The following is a 24564-nucleotide window of genomic DNA, read 5'->3' on the forward strand; positions in this document are numbered from 1 at the left end:
TTCAATCAACCTGCCAAAACAGCCCTGTTCAGAACACTTGGTTTTGAGGGCCTGTCTCTTTAAATGCAAATGAGACACAGGAAATCGGTGTCACTGAGGCTAACGGCAGCGGTTAGCAGCTAACGGCAGCGGTAAGCAACTAACGGCAGCGGTTAGCAACTAACGGCAGCTAACAGCAGTTAGCAACTAACAGCAGTTAGCAACTAACAGCAGTTAACAACTAACAGCAGTTAGCAACTAACAACAACTAACAGCACTTAACAACTAACAGCAGTATGCAACTAACAGCGGTTGGCTGCTAACAGCAATTAGCAACTAACAGCAATTAGCAACTAACAGCAGTTAACAGCCAACAGCAACAAACAGCAGTTAGCAGCTAACAGCAACTAACAGCAGCTAACAACTAACAGCAGTTAGCAACTAACAGCAGTTAACAACTAACAGCTGTCGGCAACTAAAAGCAGTTAGCATATAAAATGTAGACGTCATAAATAACATGTATCCACTGGACACATAAATCCTCTGAGGCTGGAAGTTTGTGTAGAACTCTGTGCTGCACTGTGGAGACAAGAATAGAACACTTCGCCGACTTCCGCTCTTCCGGATACTATTGCCCTCGCCTGCACTCTCGCGTTTTTTAGCGACAAATCGGAGCTCCGCGAGACAACAATTCCAGGAATGTCTGCGCTGAAGTCAACATGGCGTGTTTTATCTCCTGTACTTAGACTGCGGCGGACCACAAAAACGTGAGTTTTTGCCTACTCATAGGGCCGCCAGAGTCCCAAGTATAAGTGTTAAAAAGTTGATTTTGCATCATAATGTCTCCTTTCAGTTACTACCTGACAATTTAATTAACTGCACGTATGGAGAAACGACCCAACACGGCTCGGCGCGAGTCTCTCCCAGACGCTTCTCTGAATGTTGAATCCGGGAGTTATATTTAGCCGCTCGCTTATGGATCTCAGAGCTGACTGTCAGCGAAAATGAATTGTTTCACTTCCGTCTATCGGTGCTTTTTGCTCCATCTTCATACGTCTCCCTCTAACTCTAACTCTCCCTCCCTCCAGTTTCATCCGTGCAGCCTTTTTTCGTCACTATTATCTTTCAATACATTGTCTTTGCCTCTCTCCCTCTCTCTCTCTCCTTTGTGTCTAACGCCTGTCTCTCATCTCTCTCCCCCTCAGTTATCTTGCTCTGGTCATTTTCTCTTTACCTCATTTTCCTCTCCTCTCCATGCCTGGACCTATCCTCTTTCTCAGCACCGGTGGAACCATTTGTTCTGTTCCTCTCCTGTAACTTTAACTGGCTATAGGCTGCTGCTGCTGCTACGCAGATAGAGCCGCTATCACTCACCTCCGCGAGGGCTTATTACAGAAACCTCTAACGTTAAACATATTCATGAAAAATTCCCCTCCTTCTCTACTTCCCTCCGCACATACACACAGAGTATATATAAGCGGAGTACTCCACTCATATGTAAATAATATAAAACACAAAGACGCTACCTTAGAGACCTCCCTGGTACAATAGAGAAATGTGTATTTTCAGGGCTGTTTGCAACTAAAGCAGTGAATTATTTTCACGGCATGTCAGCCAGCAGTGGAGTGCTGCTTAACACTGAGACCGAAGGCTGGTTATCTTCACTTTGGATTAATTTAGAGCTCATTTCAGCTCTGGAACTAGAGCTGAAACAATTAATCGATTATTCGATGACTAAATTAATTTTGATAATCGATTATTTGAAGCTTTTTTCATGATCAAAACCAGATTTCTGTTCGTTTTAGCATCTTAAATGTGAATATTTTCTTCGTTTCTTCAAAGAAATCATTAAAATTGAATCATTTTGGTTTGTGGACCAAAACAAGACATCTGAGAACATCGTCATTTCAAATTTTTTTAAGGATTTTATGGACCAAACGAGCTAATATCTATATGGAGTATTAGAGGATCAAATTAGCATTTTTAGCATTAGCATCTGTCGTTTGTTTATCAATTAAAGGTGCATTATGTAATAAATCTAAAGCAACTGGCCATACAATCCTAATCCTAATATGTCACAGAGACTCAGGAATAATGTTCATATAACAAACTGAACTCACCAACAACAACAGTACAGACAAAATATTTGCATTAAAAAATATATTTTGCAGACTGCAAATCATGTTTATGTTTTGAAATCATGTTTTTGGCATGTGGCGCCACCTACCGCCGTCTACCAGTCATTGCAGTCAGTAGAGTCTCAGCTGCCGGGCAACTACGGTTTGCCAGTTACGTCAGAAAACGAAACCTAAAAGACCTTTTGAGATTTTGAATTTGAATGTAGTAACCGTTTTTGGCCACATTCTTACATATGGCGCCTTTAATTGAACGCAGCGAGAATATTGTAAATGCTTATTTAGCGGGGTTTTCTTAATGACCTTTTAACGATTCTATCAGTGTGCAGATTCCGAGGTTTCTGCCTCACAAGAGCGTCGCAGAAGAGAAAGAAGACGGACAGACTCCGGCAGAGGAAATAAGTGCTGACGTGAAAGCGCCAAAGCTGCAGGTGGAGATAAAGGCGCACCACGACGAGGTCCGTCCTCGCGCTTCTGTGTCCTGGGATCAGCCGAGAAGGTGAGTTAATCACTTGTCATTAGCTTTAATTCAGATTCTCCAGCCTCTTTTTCAAAACTCTGCCCATTATCTTTATCCTCGGTGCTGGCTGAGGGTTTAGGAAATTCCCAGATTTTGTTCTCACACACAGTTCCTCTTTCCCTGAGAGAGTGACTGCTTTCCCCAACCTGTTTTTATTGCATTTAACGACTGTATCCTGCTTATAAATCTCATGAGCTCCCACTGAATGCACAGACTCACCGTTGTGTGTGTCTTGCCTTATTGTTTTCGACTCGATGTGTGAAACTCTATACGCGGCCACATGGAGGAGAAATAATCCCTACTTTATGTACGTTTTTTTTTTTGCTGTAACGCCTCCGTCATTCATACAGGACACGTATTATCGCTGTAATAATAATAGTAATAATAATAATAAGCGTGTTGCTGGTCATATTCCTGCTTTGTGCATCAGCGTGCGGCTCACTCGAGAACCGGGCCAATCCCTGGGTATCAGCATCATGGGCGGCAGAGGCATGGGCCGCAGACTGAGCAGTGGAGAGATGATGAGGGGAGTCTTCATCAAACACATCACTCCCGACAGCCCGGCAGCACATAATGGCACCCTCCGGACAGGAGAGAGGATACTCGAGGTGTGTGTGTGTGTGTGTGTGTGTGTGTGTGTGTGTGTGTGTGTTGGCTCTTAAAGACCTTTTTTTTCCTGGCAGAAACTGGTGGACCAAACCAAAGCCTGGTCCTAACGAGGCAGAACCTCATCTCTGGGGGAACTGGGTTAAGTCTAGGGCTGAAATTTGAATTGTGGTTCGGTTAAGGTTAGAGTTTGGGTTAGGCATTAACTGGGTTATAGTTAAGGTTAAGTTAAGTCAATGAAGTGTCCTAAGAAGAATATCTGGGTTAGGATTAGTGTGTGTGTGTGTGTGTGTGTGTGTGTTCTTGTATTTGTGGCTTTGTGAGGACAAAAATGACATTTTGGCAAAGTGCGAGTTTTTTAGCGTGTTAAGACCTGGTTTTAGGTTTAGGGTTGGAATTGGGTTTAGGTCAGGGTTAGGCATTTAGTTGTCATGGTTAAGGTTGGGGTAAGGCACGAGGGAACATATTTAGATTATATTTCTACATGATTTCAAAATTAAATGAATATTCAGACGATTTGAAGACTAAATGTTTAGTTTTATTTGATTTGGACTGATTTATGCTTTTTTTTCCCCTCCATAATGCACACTCATGTTATAGCCCTGTGTGTGTTTTTGTATTTGTGGCTTTGTGAGGACAAAAAGGACATTTTAGCAAAATTAGAGTTTTTTAGCAGGTTAAGACCTGGTTTGAATTGGGTTTAAGTTAGAGTTAGGTTAAAGGTTAGGATTAGGCATTTAAGGCTGGGATAAGGGGCTAGGGAACATATTTAGATTATATTTCTTTGAGACAATTAGACATTATCTTTCCATATAAGCACATGATATCAACATTAAATGAATATTCAAACGATTGAAAGACAAAATATTTAGTTGTGTTTGGTTTGGACTGATTTATCGCGACATGAGATCTACACGATTACAATGTTATTGTCATTTATTTGGTATTTCAGACATTTTCACAATTTTTTCTTTTACTTTTCAATGAATTCCTGTATTTAATTCCAACAAAAAATATGCATTTTTTTCCTCAATAATGCACACTCATATTATGGCACATACTCAATATGTCCAATATCTTCCCTGTCAAGGTGTGTGGCGTGGACTTAAGAGACGCCAGCCACGAGCAGGCGGTGGAGGCCATCCGCAGAGCCGGGGACACGGTGGACTTTGTGGTCCAATCTGATCAACACAGATCTCAGGTACGGCGTTTAAGAAAAGAAAAGAAAAGAATGGGAAACAGAAAAGGAAAAGAAAGCGATGCACGTGCAGGTACAATAGATTCCACTGTCTGAGTCTCTCGAGGCTCCATGTTTTTTTCCACTCTGAATCTCAGTACTCAGCATAATATACAAAGAGAGAGCGAGAGAGCGAGAGCACTTTATATGCAATTGGACAAGTCCATTACAAGTTTCGGCTGTTGTTTTGCATGGAAATGTGTTGCATCACAGCCTGAACACTAAACTAAATCTGATCTGTAACTGGTGCAGCGTGTGAAGAATAGACTTCATTGTCATAATAGATATTTATTTTGTGTTTTTTCGTCCGCAGTCACAGATGCTCACCAACCACGGAACTCCAACAGCGCAGTTAAACTCACACAGCGGCAGCAGCAAGGTAACACTCCTCTACTGCTGTACCAAAGATCAATTTCTATATTTTAGAAAAGTAGAAAATGATAAGCTCTATACAGAGATCTTTTTTTTTTTAAAGGTTGTGACTTGTGTTTTTAGATTTTGTGTTTCTGTTCCCACTCAGAAACTGATGTTAAACTGTGCAGGGATACATTTTATACATATATATATATATATATATATATATATATATACGTATAGGGATGAATCATTAACACCCACATGCTATTCCTAAAAGAATGAAGGCTTTTTTGAGAGGCAGACTTCTCTGTTTGGTGTCAGTGAGTGTGCACAGAACTGCTCTGTGTCTGTTTCCCCCCCCGTCATGACTGTAGGAGGCACTTCCTGTCAGTGGTCTGATCCTTAGCCTGTCCCCCACAAACCCCTTCACTCCCACCCCCTTTAAGGTTGGTACATTGTTGTTTGTATATGTGTGTGTGTGTAATCGTCGATATGGAGAAATCTTAGATTAGCATTTTTCCCAAAACTTCATTAACGTGCATATTTGTAGACGGAACCCGTGAAGTTCAAAGTCCCACGCAGCTACCTTGTTTGTTTAAGCCTTTTGTTTTTCCTCTTTGATGGAGATGCACAACTCTCTAAATAGACAGTGCGTCCTTTTGAAGTTATTTTTCCACGCAGGGCTCTAAGTTAGTTACAAAATAATGCATGATTCTGGTCATCTTTCATGTTATTTTTAGCTGACATTAAAACGGCGTTCATTAATTCGCTCTTGTTCGTCAGTTTTACCCCCCTCCTCACCGCTACATCAAGCACGCTGCACACAAGCCTCAGGGGTCATCCACCTCGTGCCTGAAGGACCCCTGAGGCATCTACCAAGCCCTGCCTGTTCAATAATGCAAAACTTCTCCCAAGGTAACTTCACCGGCGCCTGATAGAAAGAATCGGAGAAGCCCGATAAGTGTCGCAACTGCAGCAGCAGCAGGAGCAGCAGCAGCCAAAGACGAGGACGACACTGGCAGGAGTAAGTCTGCATCACAAAGAGGTCATTTTATTCACACAGTGCAGGTGACGTGAAGGAAAAAGAGCCATGTCAGTGAATTACACTACTGTTCGAAAGTTTGGGGTCACCTATACAATTCTTTTTGTGTTTTCCATTAAAAGTCACACTTTTATCCATCAAAAGAGTTGCTAAATTTTGCCCTTCAAACTTTCAGCTGTGCTAACATCATTGCACAAGGGTTTTCAAAGGTTTTATAATCATCCAATAGCCTTCTAACGCCATTAGCAAACACAATGTACCATTAGAACACTGGAAATGGGCCTCTATACACCTATGTACATATTCCATTACCAACCAGACGTTTGCAGCTAGAATAGTCGTTAACCCTAATGTTATATTCATTGAAAAAAAAAAAAAGAAATTAAAAAAGTGATTTTCCTTAAAAAATAAGGACATTTCTCAATTTTTTTTTTCTCAAAATGTTTAATTTTTTTTCTCAAATTTAAAAAAAAATTCTCAAATTTTTATTTTTTTCTCAATTTTTATTTTTTCTCAAATTATTTTTTCTCAATTTTTTTTTTTCAAAATTTAAAAAATTATCTCAATTTTCTTTGCACAACATGTATTTATTTTTCTAAAAAAAAAATCCTTTTTTTTTTTTTATTCTCAAAATGTATCTATTTTTCTCAAAAAAATCTCAAATGTTTAGTTTCTTTCTCTTTCTCAAAACATTTTTTTTCTCAAATTTTAAATATCTTTACCTTCAAAAATAAGGACATTTCTAAGTGACCCAAAACATTTGAACTGTAGTGTACATCCACGCTACACACACACACACACACACACAAGTTGAGTTGGCTTGGCCCAGGGCTTTAATGTGCATGCATTACTGGCACAGAACACGAATCCTCAAAAGCATATGTTCTGGGAGAGCCAATTCCATTCTCTATGAAGGGGTTTGGCTTCTTCTTTTGGCTCAAAAACCTCCTCTCATTCAAGTGCGATCAATTCTTTGACATCACTCTACAGAGTTTTCTTGGCAGCTAGGGACATTGTTGGTGTGCGCTCGGTGGTCAAACAAATGTTGTATCTTCGTTTGACCCGTGCACACGTGCTGTCTCCCTTAGAAAAGATGCTTCAGCGCTACGGCAGCCTCTCTGGGAAGCTGCACATGATCGAGTTGGAGAAGGACCCCGCTGTTCCTGGCCTCGGAATAAGTCTGGCGGGCAACAAAGACGGCTCCAGAGCCCGCATGAGCGTCTTTGTGTCGGATATAGACCCTCAGGGTCCTGCCGGCTTGGACGGAAGGATACGGGTCGGAGACGAGCTGCTAGAGGTAAAGAGGAGAGTGAATGGAGCAGGAAGGACCAGGGAAAGGTCGGAGTCCTGGAGAGAGACAAAATACCAAAGAGTTGAAATTGAAAAGCAGCAAAAGGAGAGCGGTGGTTTGTGGGTAGAGCGGAGTGGATGAATAGAGCGAGCCTCGCAGAGAGGATTTATGTGGAAAAATTACCTTTTGAAGGATGGTTGGTGCTGCTGTGTAATAGATATGAGGGCAGCGGAGGCTTACATGTGAGAGGAGAAGATGGATCGGATCAGAAAAATAAAAATGTTTTTTCTCCTCCTTCTAGATCAATGCTCAGATCCTGTACGGACGCAGTCACCAGAACGCCTCCACCATCATCAACAACGCTCCGTCTAAAGTCGAGATCATCCTCGTTAGGTAATTACGCTTTTTCCCTGTACAATGTACTCAACAGGACGTAGGGCACGTGTGTCAAACTCAAGGCCCGGGGGCCAGATGTGGCCCGCCGCGTCATTTTATGTGGCCCGCGAGTGATTAATGTGGCTTAAAAACCTGTGTTAAAATAGGTCTATGCTGCTTTAAGGCGTGCGTTGACCATAAACTACATTTCCCACAATGCATGGCGATTGCGTTACCCGCAAAGTGACGGCATCCTGCTACTAGATCGCAGTGTATCATTGTATATGCATCATGCGACGAGTGAAAATTAGTAAGTTATAAATACAGAAAGTTATTTAGCAATATGTTATTGAGTAGTTACCTTTATTTTACATTATATTTGGCTACATTTAGTTAGATTTATTCTGTATGACAGTTACATCTGGCCCTTTGAGGGGTCACCATTAGAGAGAATGAGTTTGACACCCCTGACGTAGGGTGTTCATTGAAGTCGATTGTGTTGTTACACCAGGAATAAGACAGCTCTTCAAGGCAGTCAAAGGGTCCAGAGATCAACAACAACAACAACAACAACAAAAGAGTGTGAGGACACAGTGGATTCACACGTGGACTCAGCAGAACATGACGGATTATCCAAAGACGTCTACCACATCAACCTTCCTCAGGTACACTCGTATATTGGAGCAAAAACAGCCGACAATGTTGTAAACCTGACAAACTATTAGTCGTACTTTAAACTTAGAATTTTTCATGTCGTCATCAGGATCATGTAGGACTCGGTCTCTGTCTGGGACAAGGGAATAACATCGACGGCGTCGTGGTCAGTTCCTTAATCCCAAACGGTACAGCTATGAAGGTAACGTGTTTTTAATCTCATTTAAATATGTGAGTTATGTTTCAGAAGTGGCGATATCTCACTTTTAGGTAGCTTGTGTATCGAGAAATGACAAAACTCTGTTGGAGTTTGGAAATGACGATGTTCTCGAACGTCTTGTTTTTGTCCACAAACCAAAATGATTCAGTTTTAATGATTTCTTTGGTATGTGGAGCAAAGAAACGAAGGAAATATTCACATTTAAGAAGCTAAAACAATCAGAAATCTTGTTTTAATCATGAAAAAAGCTTCAAATAATCGATGATCAAAATAGTTGACAATTCATTTAGTAATGAAGTAACGATTAATGTTGTTTCAGCTCTAGTATATACATTTATTTTGTTTATTTATTGGTGTGTAGTAGTTTTTTCTTTATTAAAAGGGACCAAAAAAAGTATATTTTTTCACTTTCAGTACTTTTTGACTGTCTCTGTACAGGATGGCAAAATGAAAATGACAAAACTCCTTTGTGTTAATCATAAAGTCGTTTTTTATCAAAGTTAATCAGTTGCTACTTTTGTGAAATAAATTAAGTATATACTAGAGCTGCAACTAATGATTATTTTCATAATTGTTTGGTCTATAAAATGTCAGAAAACGTAAAAAAACGTTAATCAGTGTTTGTCAAACCTGGAAATGACGATGTTCTCGTAAAAAAAAAGATCAGTTTTTAATGATTTCTTTATGTGGAGCAAAGAAAGGAAGAAAATGTTCACATTTAAGAAGCTAAAACAATCAGAAATGTAGTATATGCATTTATTTGATTTTATTTGTTTATTTATTAGTGTATAGTTTTTTTCTTTACTAAAACAGACAAAACTTTCCACTTTCAATACTTATTGACTTACTTTACTGTCCTTGTGCAGGATGGCAGAATAAAGGCTGGAGACACAATCACAGCAGTGGGTGATGAACCTGTGGCAGGGATGTCAGTAGAAAAGGTACACACACACACACACACACACACACACACACACACACGCGCGCACACACACACACTTCAAGGTCATCCTGCCTGAGTGATTTATGACTGCCTTGTCGTCCCTGTGGTCAGGTGTCCAGCTCCATTCTCAAACATCAGGTCACTGTCAAGCTCTCCATCAAGAAGCCGTCCCAGACTCTCTCCTCCTCCACCTCCTCCTCTTCTTCTTCTACTCTACCTCTCCCATCGTCATCTCTGTCTCCTACGCCCTCTCTGCCCCTCCCTGTTTTCTCCTCCTCCTCGTCGTCTTCGTCCCTCAGCGCCGCGCTGAGCTCTCCCTCGGGACATTGTGATTGGCTGGGATCCACGCCCACGCCCACACCCGCTGACCCGCTGAGCTGCCCGGTCGCCGCCGGGAGGGAAACGACGGTCGAGATCGTGAAAGGAAACCTCGGCCTGGGCCTCAGCATTGTCGGAGGATGTGACACTCTGTTGGTATGCTATTAAATGAACAGACTTAACATTTAAAGTCATTTTAATTCATGAATCATTTATTATTTTTAATTGAAAACTTTCCTTTGCATTAATGCATGATTGATTCGCTTTCTCTTGATTGCACTGTGTCATATCACTTATCTCCACCAGGGGGCAGTAGTGATACATGAAGTAAATGATGGAGGCGCAGCTCAGAGGGACGGAAGGCTGCAGGCCGGGGACCAGATATTAGAGGTATTCTGTGCTGTAGTGAATAGTATTATTTATTCATGCATATATGTATTTAATTCATTAAATGAGTTACTTTTGTAACTTATACGAATAACAGTGGCTAATTTCAAATATAAGATGTAATTTGTTACTTTTATCTAACACAATTACTTCTTTCTTATTTGATGCAGACTCATGTTAATAAGCCAGTAGACTACATTCTATTGTATTTAACTCTATTTAACTTTTTTTATGTAGTCTCAGTATTACCATCTGTTTATATTGTAGTTTTCTTGTTAATGCATGGTTATAATTTATTATCCATATCTTTACTGTCTTGCTGCTGTAACGCTGTAAATGTCCCCACTGCAGGACAAATAAAGGACTATCTTATGTCTTATCATGTGAAAATTCACAAGCTACATACATAGAATTATTATTATTATTATCATTATTATTAATATGCACACAAAACAATCCTTGGGAATGGTCAAAAACGATACGTGCTCGATGCTCTCGTTCACTTCCTCTTCCTCTCTCTCTGCAGGTAAACGGCATCGACCTGCAGCAGGCCACTCACGACGAAGCCATCGGCGTGCTGCGGCTCACCACGCAGCGCGTCCGCCTGCGCGTCTTCAGGTACCAGGAGGCGTACAGGGAGGAGGACCTGTGGGACGTTTTCAGCATGGAGCTCAGACCGCGTCCTGGCGAGGGCCTGGGGTTCACCACCGTGGGAAAGAGGTACAGCGAGCGACAACTACTGCAACTAGATTTGTATTTTATTTAGCACTTTTTAGCTCGCCGCTAACATGGGAATAAGTCTTTCCGTTTTCACTGGGCTTTATCCAGGATTTAAATCACTGAGAGCTGAATATATTCTCCGTTGCTGACGATATCAACCAACTTCATTGCGTTTTCAAAAAAGATTTAAACCTATGTGAGAAATGATTGCATCTCACATTTACTCATTTTAATCATGCATCTAAGAAAAAGGATTCAAATACAATAAAATAACGACAAATTGCTGTATTTTTAATCAAAATCTACTTATATACTATATTACACTCTTAGGAATAAAAGTGCTAAGTAGAACCATATAAGGTTCTTTGGCTTGCCCTCATAGGAGAACCCTTTTTTGAGGGTTCCACCAAGAACCCTTTTAAAACCCTTTATTCAGGAAAGGGGTTTTAAACGGTTCTCTTGATCAAAATAGTTCTTCCTGGAACCATTAGTGTTACAAAGAACCCTTGAAAAACCCTTTCTTCTGGAAAAGGGTTTTTCAGAAACAAATGGTTCCAGGTAGAACCTCAGCCCTTGTAGAAGAACACTTTTGGAACCCTTATTTCTAAGATTGTATACTAAGCATGTACTGTATTACTATCTTAATCATAAGATAAGTACTTTCTCGAGCTATTTACTTTTTAATTAATAGGCATAATTGTAAAAAAAAAAAAAAGCTAAAGATGTGATCGAAACATAATGAAATCTCACAGCCACGTAACATCCCATAATCACCATGAAGGTCAAAGAGCCGGGCCTTTTCACAAGGTGCACATCTTTATGCAGTTTCTCAGTCGTGTGATATTATGCAAAGCAGCCACGGCTCCAGTCGGTCACATAATTCATTTTTATAAGCGCGGAAACCACGACCTCTGACCTCTGACCTCTGCTTTCGTCCAACAGTAATGACACGGGCATCTTCGTGTCAGATATCATCGGCGGTGGCGCGGCAGACGCGGACGGCAGGTTGTTGCTCGGCGACCAGATTCTGTCCGTCGACGGCGTGGATGTCCGCGCGGCGGCGCAGGAGCACGCGCAGAAGCTGCTGCAGGTTTGTGTTTTCACGAAAAATAGAGACTGGTGGTAATTGTACGTTAGTTTTTGTAATTGTTATCATGCGCCTTTTCACTCAGACGTACAGCGGCATCGTGCAGTTGGAGGTGGCTCGTTTCAAAGCTGGACTGCAGTACTCGCAGCGGAGCCAGGTAAAATGTTTCCCCACACTGTCTTTGTCCAAACAAAAGAAGCCTAAATTTTCTGTATTTGTTTGCTAATCTTAGTGTAGTCGGTAGTTCACCTATGCCCTGTTTTAACAAAATGACTTTGTGGACCTACTGTAGGAGTACTTTAAGTTGTGTTTTATCCAGAGTGAAGACTCTGACTGTTCCACCCTGACCCCCACAAGTGGATACGGCACTACTTTTGTCCACCAGAGGGAGACAACAGATAACAAAACAGGGAGATACAGTGAGCTGCAATCATATTTGAGTGCATAAGAGATAAAAACCTGCTTATTATTTTATTATTCAACACATACTTTAAGTATGTTTAATGTTCGTTCTTGATCTTCTCACAGCACCTCAAAACTTCCCTGACTCCAGAAAAGTAATCATACAAAAGGTACTTTTGCTTAAAAGATTGTGTTTTTCTGTTGTTATTATTATTATTATTATTATTATTATTAATCTCCCACACTGTCGTGTCTGTCGCTTGTTTAAAAATAGCTTCTACTGTCAAGTATTGTCCAACAGGGTCTCTCTCATGTGTGTGGTATCACCCACAGGGTCCAAGTGACTCCCTTGGCATCACTGTAGCGGGAGGAGTGGGCAGTCCCCATGGCAACGCACCTCTTTTTATTGCTGCCATGGATACCAATGGACTGACTGTCAAAACACAGCAATTACAGGTGGGTAGCGCCCAATTCCTCTGTGTGTGTGTGTGTGTGGGTGTGTGTGTAAATTAAATAAATTAAATAAAGTTCATATTCACTTATCTGTTTATGCACATTTTCTCTTGTCTAATGTTAGATTGCAATATAAGTTCATTTGAAATCAAGTTAACACTTTATATTAAGGAACATATATTCACCATTAACTAGGTGCTTACTAACATGCATATTAGTAGCATATTAGCCATTTATTAGTGAATATTAAGCACCGATTAACATATTATTTAGGAAAAATCTTGATCAATGTAGTAATAGAGGTAGAATAATGTATATAAGTAGCATACTAGCCCTTTATTAGTTAATATTAAGCATGTATTAACACTTTATTTAGGAAAAATCTTAATTCGTGTCGTAATAGAGGTAGAATAATGTCTATAAGTCGCATACTAGCCCTTTATTAGTTAATAAGCATGTATTAACACTTTATTTAGGAAAAATCTTAATTAATGTAGTAATAAAGGTAGAATAAGGTTTATAAGTCGCATACTAGCCCTTTATGAGTTAATATTAAGCACCTATTGACACCTTATGGAGGAAAAAATTTCAATTCATATAGTAATAGAGATAGAATAATGTATATAAGTTGCATACTAGCCCTTTATTAGTTAATATTAAGCACCTATTAACACCTTATTCAGGAAAAATCTTAACTAATGTTGTAATAGAGGTAGAATAATGTATATAAGTAGCATACTAGCCCTTTATAGTTAATATTAAGTAGTAGTTAATGGTGAATATGTGTTCCTATATATAAAGTGTCACCGAAGTTAGAATTAACTATTATTATTGTAGTTAAAGTATTTTAGGTCATTTTAGGTAAAGCTGTCAAAACAGCTAAAGAATGAAAAGCGAAAGTGTCTTTGAGTAAATATCCACCACTGAGTATGTGGTTCCCATAGTAAGATTTGTTTTTATTGTGAAATTGTTTATGATTAAAATGAATAAATTAAGGTTTACAATGAATTTTACAAGTAATATACACAAGGATTGCAATATTTTAGAAATCTATTTAGAAGTCCAATCAAATTAAAGAGCAGAAGTGATTTACAGTACAAGAAATCCCAAACTCCAAACAAGCTTCAGACAGAAAAGTTAGACAGGAAGAGAAAATGTGTCACTGTCTGTAAAAAAAAAAAAAGAAAAAAAAAACATCCCATAAAAAAAAAAGTTGAGAATAGTTGAAGGTGAGTTTTGGGGTAAAACTAGGTGTAAGCATATAATTGTTTTTAGTTTGTGTGTGAGTGAAACTCCCGGAGGATTAATCTACCTCAATATGTCCATCAGACGGGAGACAAGCTCCTCACCATCAATGATGTGTCCACTGACGGAATGACTCACGTCCAAGCTCAGGCCCTGTTGAACAACGCCAGAGGAACCATCCGTCTGCAGGTAATGACACAGGAAGACACAGGAAGACACGCCGACTTTGTGATAACATCAGCAAGTTTTTCTCTCTGCTCAGTGTGGTCATACAAGTGTATCCTACGGAAGAGGATTAGGGCCACACAGGCCCTAAAAAATATATAAAACTCATAATTCGGACTTTAAAATTCATAATTCTGACTTTATTCTCAGATTTCTGACTTTAAAACTCATAATTCTGACTTTGTGCTCCGATTCTCAATTTATTCTCCAAACTCTGAATTTATTCTCAGAATTCTGACTTTAAACTCAGCATTCTGACTTTATTCTCAGAATTCTGACTTTAAAACTTGGAATACTGAATACTGAAACTGAGAACAACCCTCAGAATTCTGACTTTGTTCTCTGAATTCTGACATTAAACTCAGAGCACTACAGGGCACTACAGGTGCCCAGAGTGCCCAAAGTCAGAATTCTAAGTTAAAAGTCAGAATTCTGAGAATAAACTCCGAATTTATTCTCAAAATTCTGACTTTAAACTCAGAATTCTGAATTTAAAACTCAGAATATGACATTATTCTCAGATTTCTGACTTTTTTCTCAGAATTCTGACTTTATTCTCTGAATTCTGACTTTAAACTCAGAACTACAGGTGCCCAGAGTGCCCAAAGTCAGAATTCTAAGTTAAAAGTCAGAATTCTGAGAATAAACCCCGAATTCTGAATTTATTCTCAGAATTCTGACTTTAAAACCCATAATACTGAATACTAAAACTCTAAAACTACTTTAAAATTGAGAATAAACCTCAGAATTCTGACTTTAAAACTCAGAATTATGACTTTATTCTCATATTTCTGACTTTATTCTCAGAATAATGACTTTAAACTCAGCACTACATGTCCCCGGAGCCAGAATTCTGAGTTTAAACTCAAATGTTTTTTTCCTGTGTGGCTCTAATCCTCCTCTTCTCTCCTGCCTCTGCTATCAAGGAATTAAAATAATTGCCTATTGTTACTGGAGTCTCTTCATTATCAGCTCTCGTATGTGAAAACAATAGTGTGTCTGACACTGATTTCACACCGTCTGACTTCGTGTTAAATAAGCTTTTTATGTTGCACGAAGGAGGAAAGAAAAAAAAAAGGGAAAATTAATAAGGAACAGGGGAACTGTTGTTCTTGACAAGGTTTTTCTATTTTTTTTATTATTCATATTGCTCCCACTGCATGAGCATTAGGACATGGCATGACACGCTCAATAACAATAATTCTAAAAATACACACATTGTTCTAGTGTGTGTGTCTCCCATATTTTTCCACATTGTTTGTAACTAGGTGGCAGCAGGTTGTGGCGGGTGCAGCACGCGGGACAACAGTGATGCGCGGTCGTTAGGCCAAGCCGCCACCGGCAGCAGCAGCATCAGCAGCAGCAGCAACAGTCTGCCTCGCTTTCACAACAACCTCTGGTAAGAATGGTCTCGTTGACAGTCGTGCTGCTGCTGTCGTACACTCTGCCTTTACTCTGGCTTCCTCCTGGTTTATTCAGAGGATTTAGGACACGTGGGTAATCCCCTCGACGATCGCAGGAAGGTGCAGCCCCTGCATGAAGAGCACTGGGACGGATGCGCTTCTGGCCAAAATGAGCTGCTTTTTTAGTTTTTCCCCCGTTTATTTTTATTTTCAGAGAATTTGTAAGGCTAAAAATACCAGAATTCGGAATTGTGACTTTAAAACTCAGAATTATGACATTATTCTCAGATTTCTGACTTTATTCTCAGAATTCCAACTTTAAAAAACTCAGAATACTTTAAAATGGAGAATAACCCTCAGAATTCTGACTTTAAACTCAGAACTACGGGTGCCCAGAGTGCCCAAAGTCAGAATTCTGAATTAAATCAGAATTGACTGGAGTCGGGCTTGGCGTTCTGCGCTAAAATTTCCGAAACATACAGAACCACAGCACGATCCATCTCGTCTTAGTCAGACTATGGCCTTAACTAGATTAGGATTAGAGCCGATTGGCTTAATCATCATTGTGTGATCTTAGAGCGGTTTGAATGTAACTAATATTTGTTGTTTATATTTAAAAGTGACACACACAACAACATAGGATGCCAATATTAACTGTGTTCTGTGTTCTCCTTCCATCACCATTACCTTACACAGTCAGTTTTTAACATTATATATTGTCTTCTTTGGCTGTAAATCAGGATCTCCGTGCATTAAAAGTGGAAATGGCTCCTTTGAGGCCCATTATTTCCTCCTGCACACCAAAATATAATGGCTTCTTCCCAGGTTTCGGGACTCATCTTTTCGTTATATTTGATTGAAATTACCAAACAACAACCATTTATTTTGTAATAAGGTCTGTAGTTCACTGACGGGAATCTTTTAGACCATCACGCATATGTTGTTGCTGCTGTTGCAATCAATAGAGGTTTCAACCCCCGGCAAGATTGAAAAGAAATGGTGGCTATATTTAGCTCTATCACAGTCACACTAACACAGAGCACTTTATATATATTTGTATCGCAGCGCTCGTACGTACAAAACCATCGCTCTGGAGAAAGACTCCTCAGGCCTGGGCTTCAGCGTCGTCGGAGGATTCGGGAGTCCTCACGGAGACCTGCCCATCTACGTCAAGACCGTCTTCGACAAGGTGAGAAAAGTCACTTTGGATAATTGTACAAATAATGGTTTCAGTTGTACTGGGGTAATCTAAAACGGTCGACCTGTGCAGGGAGCGGCCGTGGCAGACGGCCGGCTGCAGCACGGCGATCAGATCATCGCCGTGAACGGACACTGCCTGGAGGGCGTGACTCACGCCGAGGCCGTGGACGTCCTGAAGAAGACCAAGGGAAGCGTGGTGCTCACGGTCCTCTCCTAGGATTCTCCTGGAAGTGAGGCGGTGTCATCGTAAAGACGATGTAGTTTTTTTTCGAGTCGTAGCAGCTATTTCTTCACATAGAGAATCACGAGAGACTCTGTGGTTTCCATGTGACTTGAAGCACAGAAAGCACGTGACATGTGTTTATTTATTTATTTATTTATTTATTTATTTACCTTAAGCTAACGTCTGTGAATCTCCAACACCCGAACCCCATGCCAAGTGCTTCTGCCAACCTTTTGTGTGGCAAATAACGGCTTAAGGACATTTTTCTTTCTTTTCTTTTTTTTGCTTTGTAAGACTGTTCTATTTTTACTCGTCTTCATCCTTCATCAAACTATGTCACGTTCCTCGCGTTCTGCCGGTTTAATTAGCGCTGTGATACGCGGCGTGTTTATAATCAGCAATTATAGCCACTTTAGGTTCATTTTGTTGCGTCATCTGTTATTAAGCAGCTGCTGATTTTCACTCACGACTGTTGTTTCTTATGAATACAGTTGGTTTTTTTTTAAGGACAATCTTCATTTAGAAATCTGTTTTGTATCATTTTATATGTACCGTGTTATATTATGTGTTAATTTTATTATTTTTTATTTTATTATTTGTTATTATTATTATTTTTATTTTATTTTTTAATTATTATTTTATTATTATTATTATTTATTTGTATTATTTTATTATTTTTATTTTATTATTTTCATTTTTTATTTTATTTTATTTTATTTTATTTTATTTTATTTTATTTTATTTTATTTTATTTTATTTTATTTTATTTTATTTATGGAAGTAGTCCTCCGTAGCCAAATCTCACACACACACACACACACACTGGGTGTGTTTGGCCTTGTGTAACGTTGTAGATTGACTGTATGTGATCTTATTAAAGCTACAATGTTTGCTACGGATGTATCCAAACTTTAATATTTAAGCACTATCATTCTGTTTATATTAACAAATAATAAGGCTCTTTATTGTTATTTGAGACTTTGAATCCTATATTAGAACTGTTAAATAAGAAAAGAAGTCATTTTATGACCAAGTTCCCAGATCTACCTGTTTTATATAACATTGACACATCTCAGGATCACTCAGTTTTAGCTAGAACTAAGTGTGTGCTGCACTAAATCACAGTGTAGGGAAAAGAGTGATGAGAGGAGGGAACAGTGTGATTATCTAACGACGTGTTCATCTTCATGAAAGCAGAATCAAGACAAAGACGCGTCAAAAAACAGAGGTGAATGTGCACAACTTTTCCTTTTTTTTAATTACTGCTGGTGTTTTGCGACGACAGAAACACAATACACACAAATGTCTCATTTAGGAAATGGAAAATTGCATCGTGGGAGATTCTGTCGGGAGCCCTCTCCACACTAATCGAAGCCATCTGCTCACATTGGGAGGCTTTATTGAAACGCAGCCATCACGGCTCTGCTTTATCCTTCTCCAGATGAACAATTCCCGGCCTAAACACCAGCGTGAAGAGGGTTTTTTTTTTCAGGATTGTCTGCGTCCTCAACGATTATAGAAACACATCTTTAAAACAATATTTCCAGCACGTGAACTTCAACAGATTTTCCGTTTCGTACGGCTCTTGTGGGAGTCGCAGAGGGTTCGACGCGCGCTAACATTTCCTTTGTCGTTAAGCGAAAAGGGAAAAAAAGAAGAAGAAGCTCCCAGCTGCCTTTTTTCAAAGAGAACCTCAAAATTCCCTTTTCCCTTCTCAAACATTTATGAGACATATGCGAGCAGACCACAGGGCACAGGTCATGTTTCCACACCGTGGCCTCTTTTCCACGACGTATAAAACAGCAGGGTCCAAACACACTCGCGGCTACAAAACCGCAGTGTTTTTCGGAACAGGACGTCTTTCACTTTGACATGAAAAGGCACTAATGAAGCTCTGTCGTGGGTGGGTAACAGCGGCCAAGTGATTGTTATGTGTGTGATTGTCACATCTATCCGTTTTAATAAATCCACAGGATCGTCTTTTGCTGTCAGTACGGGCACAAGAGTCGCCAAAAAGTAAAAAAAAAAAAATCTCTTCTTCTCCATCTTTTTCCCCTTGAGCTTTTTTCCTTTTCAATCCTACGCTCGGAGGAAAAAAAAAAAATGCCAATTGGATCTGCAAAGTGCTGAGTCGTGAAATTTTCCTTAGAGCGAGATAAAAATATCCCAACTAGCAGCTACAGCACATAATAATATACTGTGGTCTGCGGTAGATTTGTGTCAAATCAAAGGAATTCATTTAAGAGGTCCGAATTTTTCCCCCCCGATACTCAACCATTCAAAAGTTTGGGGTCACCTATACAATTTTTGTTGTGTTTTCCATCAAAAGAGTTGCAAAATGATGAGAAAATATTGTACAAATTCCATTAAAAAAAACAGACGTTTGCAGCTAGAATAGTCGTTTACCACATTAACCCCTTTAAGGTACTACTCAACCATTTGGTGGACCACACTTTTAAGTCACTGTATGTCATTGAAAAATGCATCAAGCTGAACTCAATAACACTTAAAGGTGCATTATGTAATAAATATAAAGCAACTGGCCATAAAATCCTCCTAATATGTCACAGAGACTCAGGAATAATGTTCATATAACAAACTGAACTCAACAACAACAGTACAGACAAAATATTTGCATTAAAAACAAATATTTTGCAGACTGCAAATCATGTTTATGTTTTGGCATGTGGCGCCACCTACCGCCGTCAGTAGAGTCTCAGCTGCCGTGCAACCACGGGTTGCCAGTTACGTCTGAAAACGAAAACCTAAAAGACCTCGGTGTTTTGAATTTGAATGTAGTAAACGTTTTTGTCCACATTCTTACATATGGCGCCTTTAATGTGACTTGCTCTGAAAGTTGTACTTTATGAATTATGCAAACCAGGTTTATTATGAACAGACGTCTCAACCGTTTGGTAGAGGCCTGTATCTGAAATACTGTAGGGTCTAATTTAAAATATATATATATATAGATACAAGTTTGTATCTATCCGTTTGCCTATCTAATCTATTCTAATAATAATAATAATTAGTATTATTAGTGTACTAGTGGTATTTCATAGAGGTAAAACAATATAATGTCTCATATATAAAACACAACAATGTTTATAAATGTATATATAACCTACATTCTCTGCCATTATTCGCCCTAAACCACACGTGTCAAACTCGAGGCCCGTGGGCCACATCCAGCCCGCCAAACACCTGTGTTCGGCCCGTGATTTATTGAATTATTATATTACCTTTCCTTAATTTGTAACAGTAAAGTAAAACATGACACGATTGATTTGTCCGATTCCTTTATTTAATCTATAAGCTCTTTCTTTCTCATGCCCCCCTGTCCTGTGTCACTCAAAGAAGTGACTTTTGGCTCTGGACCGTTCCACAGACCGCTCCGGCTCGTCCTCGTCGCGGAACGTCGTGCTGTGGACGATGGTTGAAGCCCTGTGTCGAAGCTTCTGCAGATTGGGCTTCATCCTGCTCAGAGAGGACTTCCTCCTCACGGGTTTCTCCCTGTCGCCGTCCACAGAGTCGCAGTGACTGGGGCTGAGCAGCCTGAGGGGCTTAAGGTTGGCCTGGAGAACCTTGGAGAACCTCCTGCGACCACCGCCGCCGTCCCTGTTGTCCTTCTGCTCCAGGTTTCTTTGCTCGTAAGCTCCGATGATGTCCTGGATGTCCGCGCTGGCGTCGGCGGCGAGATACTGGCACGCCTTCCTCCCGCTGTAGTCGCGGACCTCCACGTCGGCGTTGTAGGCCCCTACGAGGACCTTCACCACCTCCATGTGGTTGTGCATGGTGGCTATGTGCAGCGGGGTGTAGCCGATGTTGGAGCGGACGTCCACGCTGATGGGAACGTCGTGCTGCTTGGCGAAGTTGATGATCCGCGCCACGAGCTCGGGCTTGCCGTGCTTCGCCGCCCAGTGCAGGCAGGTGAACCCCGTGACGAAATCCTTGCGCAGAAGAAAGCCGGGCTCTTTGGCGAGGAGGTGGTGCAGGCTGGCCCACTCCCCGTCCGACGCGCACATCATCCACTCGTGCTCCAGGGGGTCCAGGGTCACCAGCGTCCGGTCCTCGTCCGGGTTGGAGGACCCCAGCGAGACGGAGTCGCCGTCGCTCTTGTTGGACAGGTGCACCGACCTCCGCTGCACCATGCTGCGCCTCACCTGGGGGGACGAGTCCATCATGACCTGGATGAAGTGTGTGCGACTGGCTGTGGGCGTGCCGAGGTCGTCGCTGCCGCTGAGGCTGAGCGAATCAAAGTGGCCGTCGTCCGCACAGTAAGAGATGATCACCTCAGGATTCTGCTCGGCGTCTCGCCGAGGTTCAGTCTGTACTCGGAGTCCATCGACAGCAGAGTCTGCCTGGCTCGTTCTGCAGGTCTGTGCAGGCCCAGGTAGAGCGAACACGGCTCCCTGAGGAGGAAGAGGCGACGCCTCAGTCACTGAGATTTCAGGTATGCTGCTGGGTGAGTTCCCCGCCGGCTCTGCGTTAGACTCCTTCCTGGACGCCCTCCTGGAGGACGACCTCCTGGAGAACGAGCTCCTGCTGGACCCGCTCCAGAAACTCGTTGTGTTGCCCATTGTGTCACCTGGGCACCACATCAACAACACACACACACACACACACATACACATACACAATAACACAATCGGAACGCGGACGTGTTTCCCCGTTCGTGGGAGGAGGAGGAGGAGTAGGAGGAGTTGCATGCCTTTACCTGCGAGTCACTTCCGCAACCTTAACCAGTTCGGCTGCGCTCCTGCGTCGTTACGCACGGCGCTTTATACACACTTTTCAGCGCTTACGGTTTCAGCTGAGCTCCACGGTTTATCGCAGGATTCTCCCCGGAGATAAACACAACACACACACCGACGTCTGAGCTCGAACTTACCTGTATTTTTTACCGTTCCGTCGGTAGAACCGCACTTCCGTGCAGTGCGGCGCTACCTGCGCCACAGGCTTCGTTGTTATGCTCATAGCGCCTTAATTACATGCAGGTGCGTCGCAAGGGATTTTGGGTGTCCACCGCAGGGCTCTTTCTAACGTTGTGGGGGCCCTATATGAGATGATGTTTGAGCCCCGAGTTTGACTCCAGAGGAGTCAAAGTGGCGGCCCGTGGGCCAACTGTGGCCCCTTCAATCGATTGCATGCGGCCCCCTGTTTAATATCATGTTATAATGAAAACATTGTCCTATGATAGACTATAGACCAAATATAATACTAAATATATAATTATAATAGTAATAATAATACTTTGGGTTGCAATTATTAAATGTATTACATTCAACATTAAGCTTGTTTGGTGTTTTGATTACACTTGCCCATGTTACTATTAACTTTATTTTGGATTTATTCAATATAATAGGTTTATTTTTGCATCATAATATGTTTTTATTGCGACATATACATAATACTGTATCCAAACAAACGCTTTTACTTTCTGTGAAATATCACATATCATAACATATATCAATGTTTTTAGGCTGTATTAACTTGTTCTCCCATATCAATTTTGTTTTCTTATGTAATCTCTCACTTGTTTTATCATTTATCTTATTTGTGTTTAACTTTTTATATACATGTGTATTTTATTATTCTTATTCTTATTCTTATTCTTATTGTTGTTGTTGTTGTCTTTGTTATCTATTTGTCAATTTAACACTGTACAATCTTTTGTCAATCTTAAAAAACAAACAAACAAACGAAAAAATACAACTAACCTGAGTTAATTACTATGGTAATTACGTTATAACTGCACGTGACCGCACTTCCGGGTGACGCTTCCTGTGGATGTCGTGATTACCGTTCGCCGTTTAGTTTATTTCCGGTCTGTTAAACACCACCCAAAAAAGTTAGTTTTTCGTCTAAAAACGTTGTTTTTAAAACGTTGTAAAACTTTGAGTTTTGACTCGCGAACGGAACAAAAGTGTCTGTGACTCTGAGGTTGAAGCCGTCAGCGACAGGTGAGTGCTAATATCCTCACTCGGTGCTAAGTGCTAAGTGCTAAGACACTAGCATGTCTGCGGAATGTCGCAGCCGCACGGAGAGGAGTCTCTGTCCCGGTGAAAGCTGTGTTTTAATGAGCAGTTGACAAAGTGATTAATTAATCCTTAACAGTGTCATCATTTATTCTTTGTTTCTTAACCATTAAAACAATCCTGCTTCGCTTTTATTTGCTGTAAAATACTCTGCGGCTAAATTTAGCTTAATGTTTTCTTATTGATATCAGTGAAGATTCAAGTGATGGATTATTTGTTGTGTGAGCTGATGTTATATCCTGTGGCAGTAACACGTTATATCCACGTGAGGGCAGTGTGTGTGTGTCTGTTGTCATAAACACATGGACATCACAGCTTATTGGTTAGCCGCAGCATTTAAACTGTGTCGTTTGCTTGTTAGCCTCGAGCAAATATGTGCCTGCAGCAACAGAAAAAGCCTCCAGTATTCTATAGACTATTTTGTGTGGTCGGTTCATGCAGTTATGACACATTTTGTCAGTGATGTCTGCGCGGATATGGGAACATCATTGAGCTAAGAACTGCAAAAATGAATAATAGATGGACAGAAATTCATTTTTAGAACGATCAGATGTCATCATCAGTGACTTTGAGTGCAGCTATGGTGTGAAAAGTGTCGGTATAATGCGGAAGCCCGGTTCTGCCAGTGTGATGAAACACAAACAGATCCTGTAAGTCATTATAATGAGTTCATATGTCAAAATAATGACTTGCTATCTCAAAATAATCACTTAGTATCTCAAAATAATCACTTAGTATCTCCAAATGATGACTTAGTATCTCCAAATAATGACTTAGTGTCTCAAAAACAATAACTTAGTCATCATAAGTCATTATTTTGAGATACTAAGTCAATATATTGAGATACTTTCTCATTATTTTGAGATACTTTATCAATATTTTGAGATACTTTATCAATATATTGAGCTACTTTATCATTATTTTTTGATACTTTATCATTATTTTGAGATACAAAATCAATATTTTGAGATACTAAGTCATTATTTTGAGATACTGTTATTATTTTGAGATAGCAAGTCATTATTTTGAGATACTAAGTCATTATTTTGAGATACTAAGTCATTTTACTTTCTCAATATTTTGAGATACTTTTCTCATTATCTTGCAATACTAAGTCAATATTTTGGGATACTTTCTCATTATTTTGAGATACTGTCATTATTTTGAGATAGCAAGTCATTATTTTGAGATACTAAGTCATTTTGAGATACTTTCTCATTATTTTGCAATACTTTGTCATTATTTTGAGATACTTTCTCATTATTTTGAGATACTAGGTCATTATTTTGCAATACTAAGTCAATATTTTGAGATACTTTCTCATTATTTTGAGATACTGTCATTATTTTGATATAGCAAGTCATTATTTTGAGATAGCAAGTCATTATGAGATACTTTCTCATTATTTTGCAATACTTTGTCATTATTTTGAGATACTTTCTCATTATTTTGAGAGACTAAGTCATTATTTTGAGATACTAAGTCAATATATTGAGAAACTAAG

The 24564-nt window shown here is 40.1% G+C and overlaps 2 protein-coding genes across 2 annotated transcripts in view; one reads left to right on the plus strand and one right to left on the minus strand.

The window, feature by feature from the left end:
• The window catches only part of LOC310943949 (multiple PDZ domain protein), a gene marked incomplete at both ends in the record, with an annotated part of 39699 nt that extends 22683 nt beyond the window's left edge, over positions 1–17016 (plus strand). Inside the window, 24 exons of the mRNA XM_083909645.1 lie at positions 1185–1292; positions 2437–2613; positions 3065–3242; positions 4331–4441; positions 4791–4856; positions 5209–5280; positions 5750–5858; positions 6965–7173; positions 7469–7560; positions 8054–8207; positions 8306–8398; positions 9283–9357; positions 9471–9833; positions 9984–10067; positions 10591–10784; positions 11727–11874; positions 11957–12028; positions 12164–12290; positions 12400–12428; positions 12607–12729; positions 14056–14160; positions 15465–15595; positions 16665–16788; positions 16870–17016. Of these exons, the coding sequence (XP_083765771.1) occupies positions 1185–1292; positions 2437–2613; positions 3065–3242; positions 4331–4441; positions 4791–4856; positions 5209–5280; positions 5750–5858; positions 6965–7173; positions 7469–7560; positions 8054–8207; positions 8306–8398; positions 9283–9357; positions 9471–9833; positions 9984–10067; positions 10591–10784; positions 11727–11874; positions 11957–12028; positions 12164–12290; positions 12400–12428; positions 12607–12729; positions 14056–14160; positions 15465–15595; positions 16665–16788; positions 16870–17016 (3091 nt within the window). The remainder of the gene's footprint in view (positions 1–1184; positions 1293–2436; positions 2614–3064; positions 3243–4330; positions 4442–4790; positions 4857–5208; positions 5281–5749; positions 5859–6964; positions 7174–7468; positions 7561–8053; positions 8208–8305; positions 8399–9282; positions 9358–9470; positions 9834–9983; positions 10068–10590; positions 10785–11726; positions 11875–11956; positions 12029–12163; positions 12291–12399; positions 12429–12606; positions 12730–14055; positions 14161–15464; positions 15596–16664; positions 16789–16869) is intronic.
• A 3353-nt stretch (positions 17017–20369) lies between these two features.
• On the minus strand, positions 20370–21602 carry LOC310943950 (ankyrin repeat domain-containing protein SOWAHC-like; the record flags this gene model as incomplete). Its single annotated transcript, XM_083909646.1, has 1 exon — positions 20370–21602. One exon carries the CDS (start codon positions 21600–21602, stop codon positions 20370–20372), a length of 1233 nt encoding a protein of 410 aa, XP_083765772.1.
• Between the last annotated feature and the right edge of the window lie 2962 nt (positions 21603–24564).

The sequence above is a fragment of the Microchirus variegatus genome, assembly GCF_963457635.1.
Source record: "Microchirus variegatus genome assembly, chromosome: 23".
NCBI lineage: Eukaryota > Metazoa > Chordata > Actinopteri > Pleuronectiformes > Soleidae > Microchirus > Microchirus variegatus.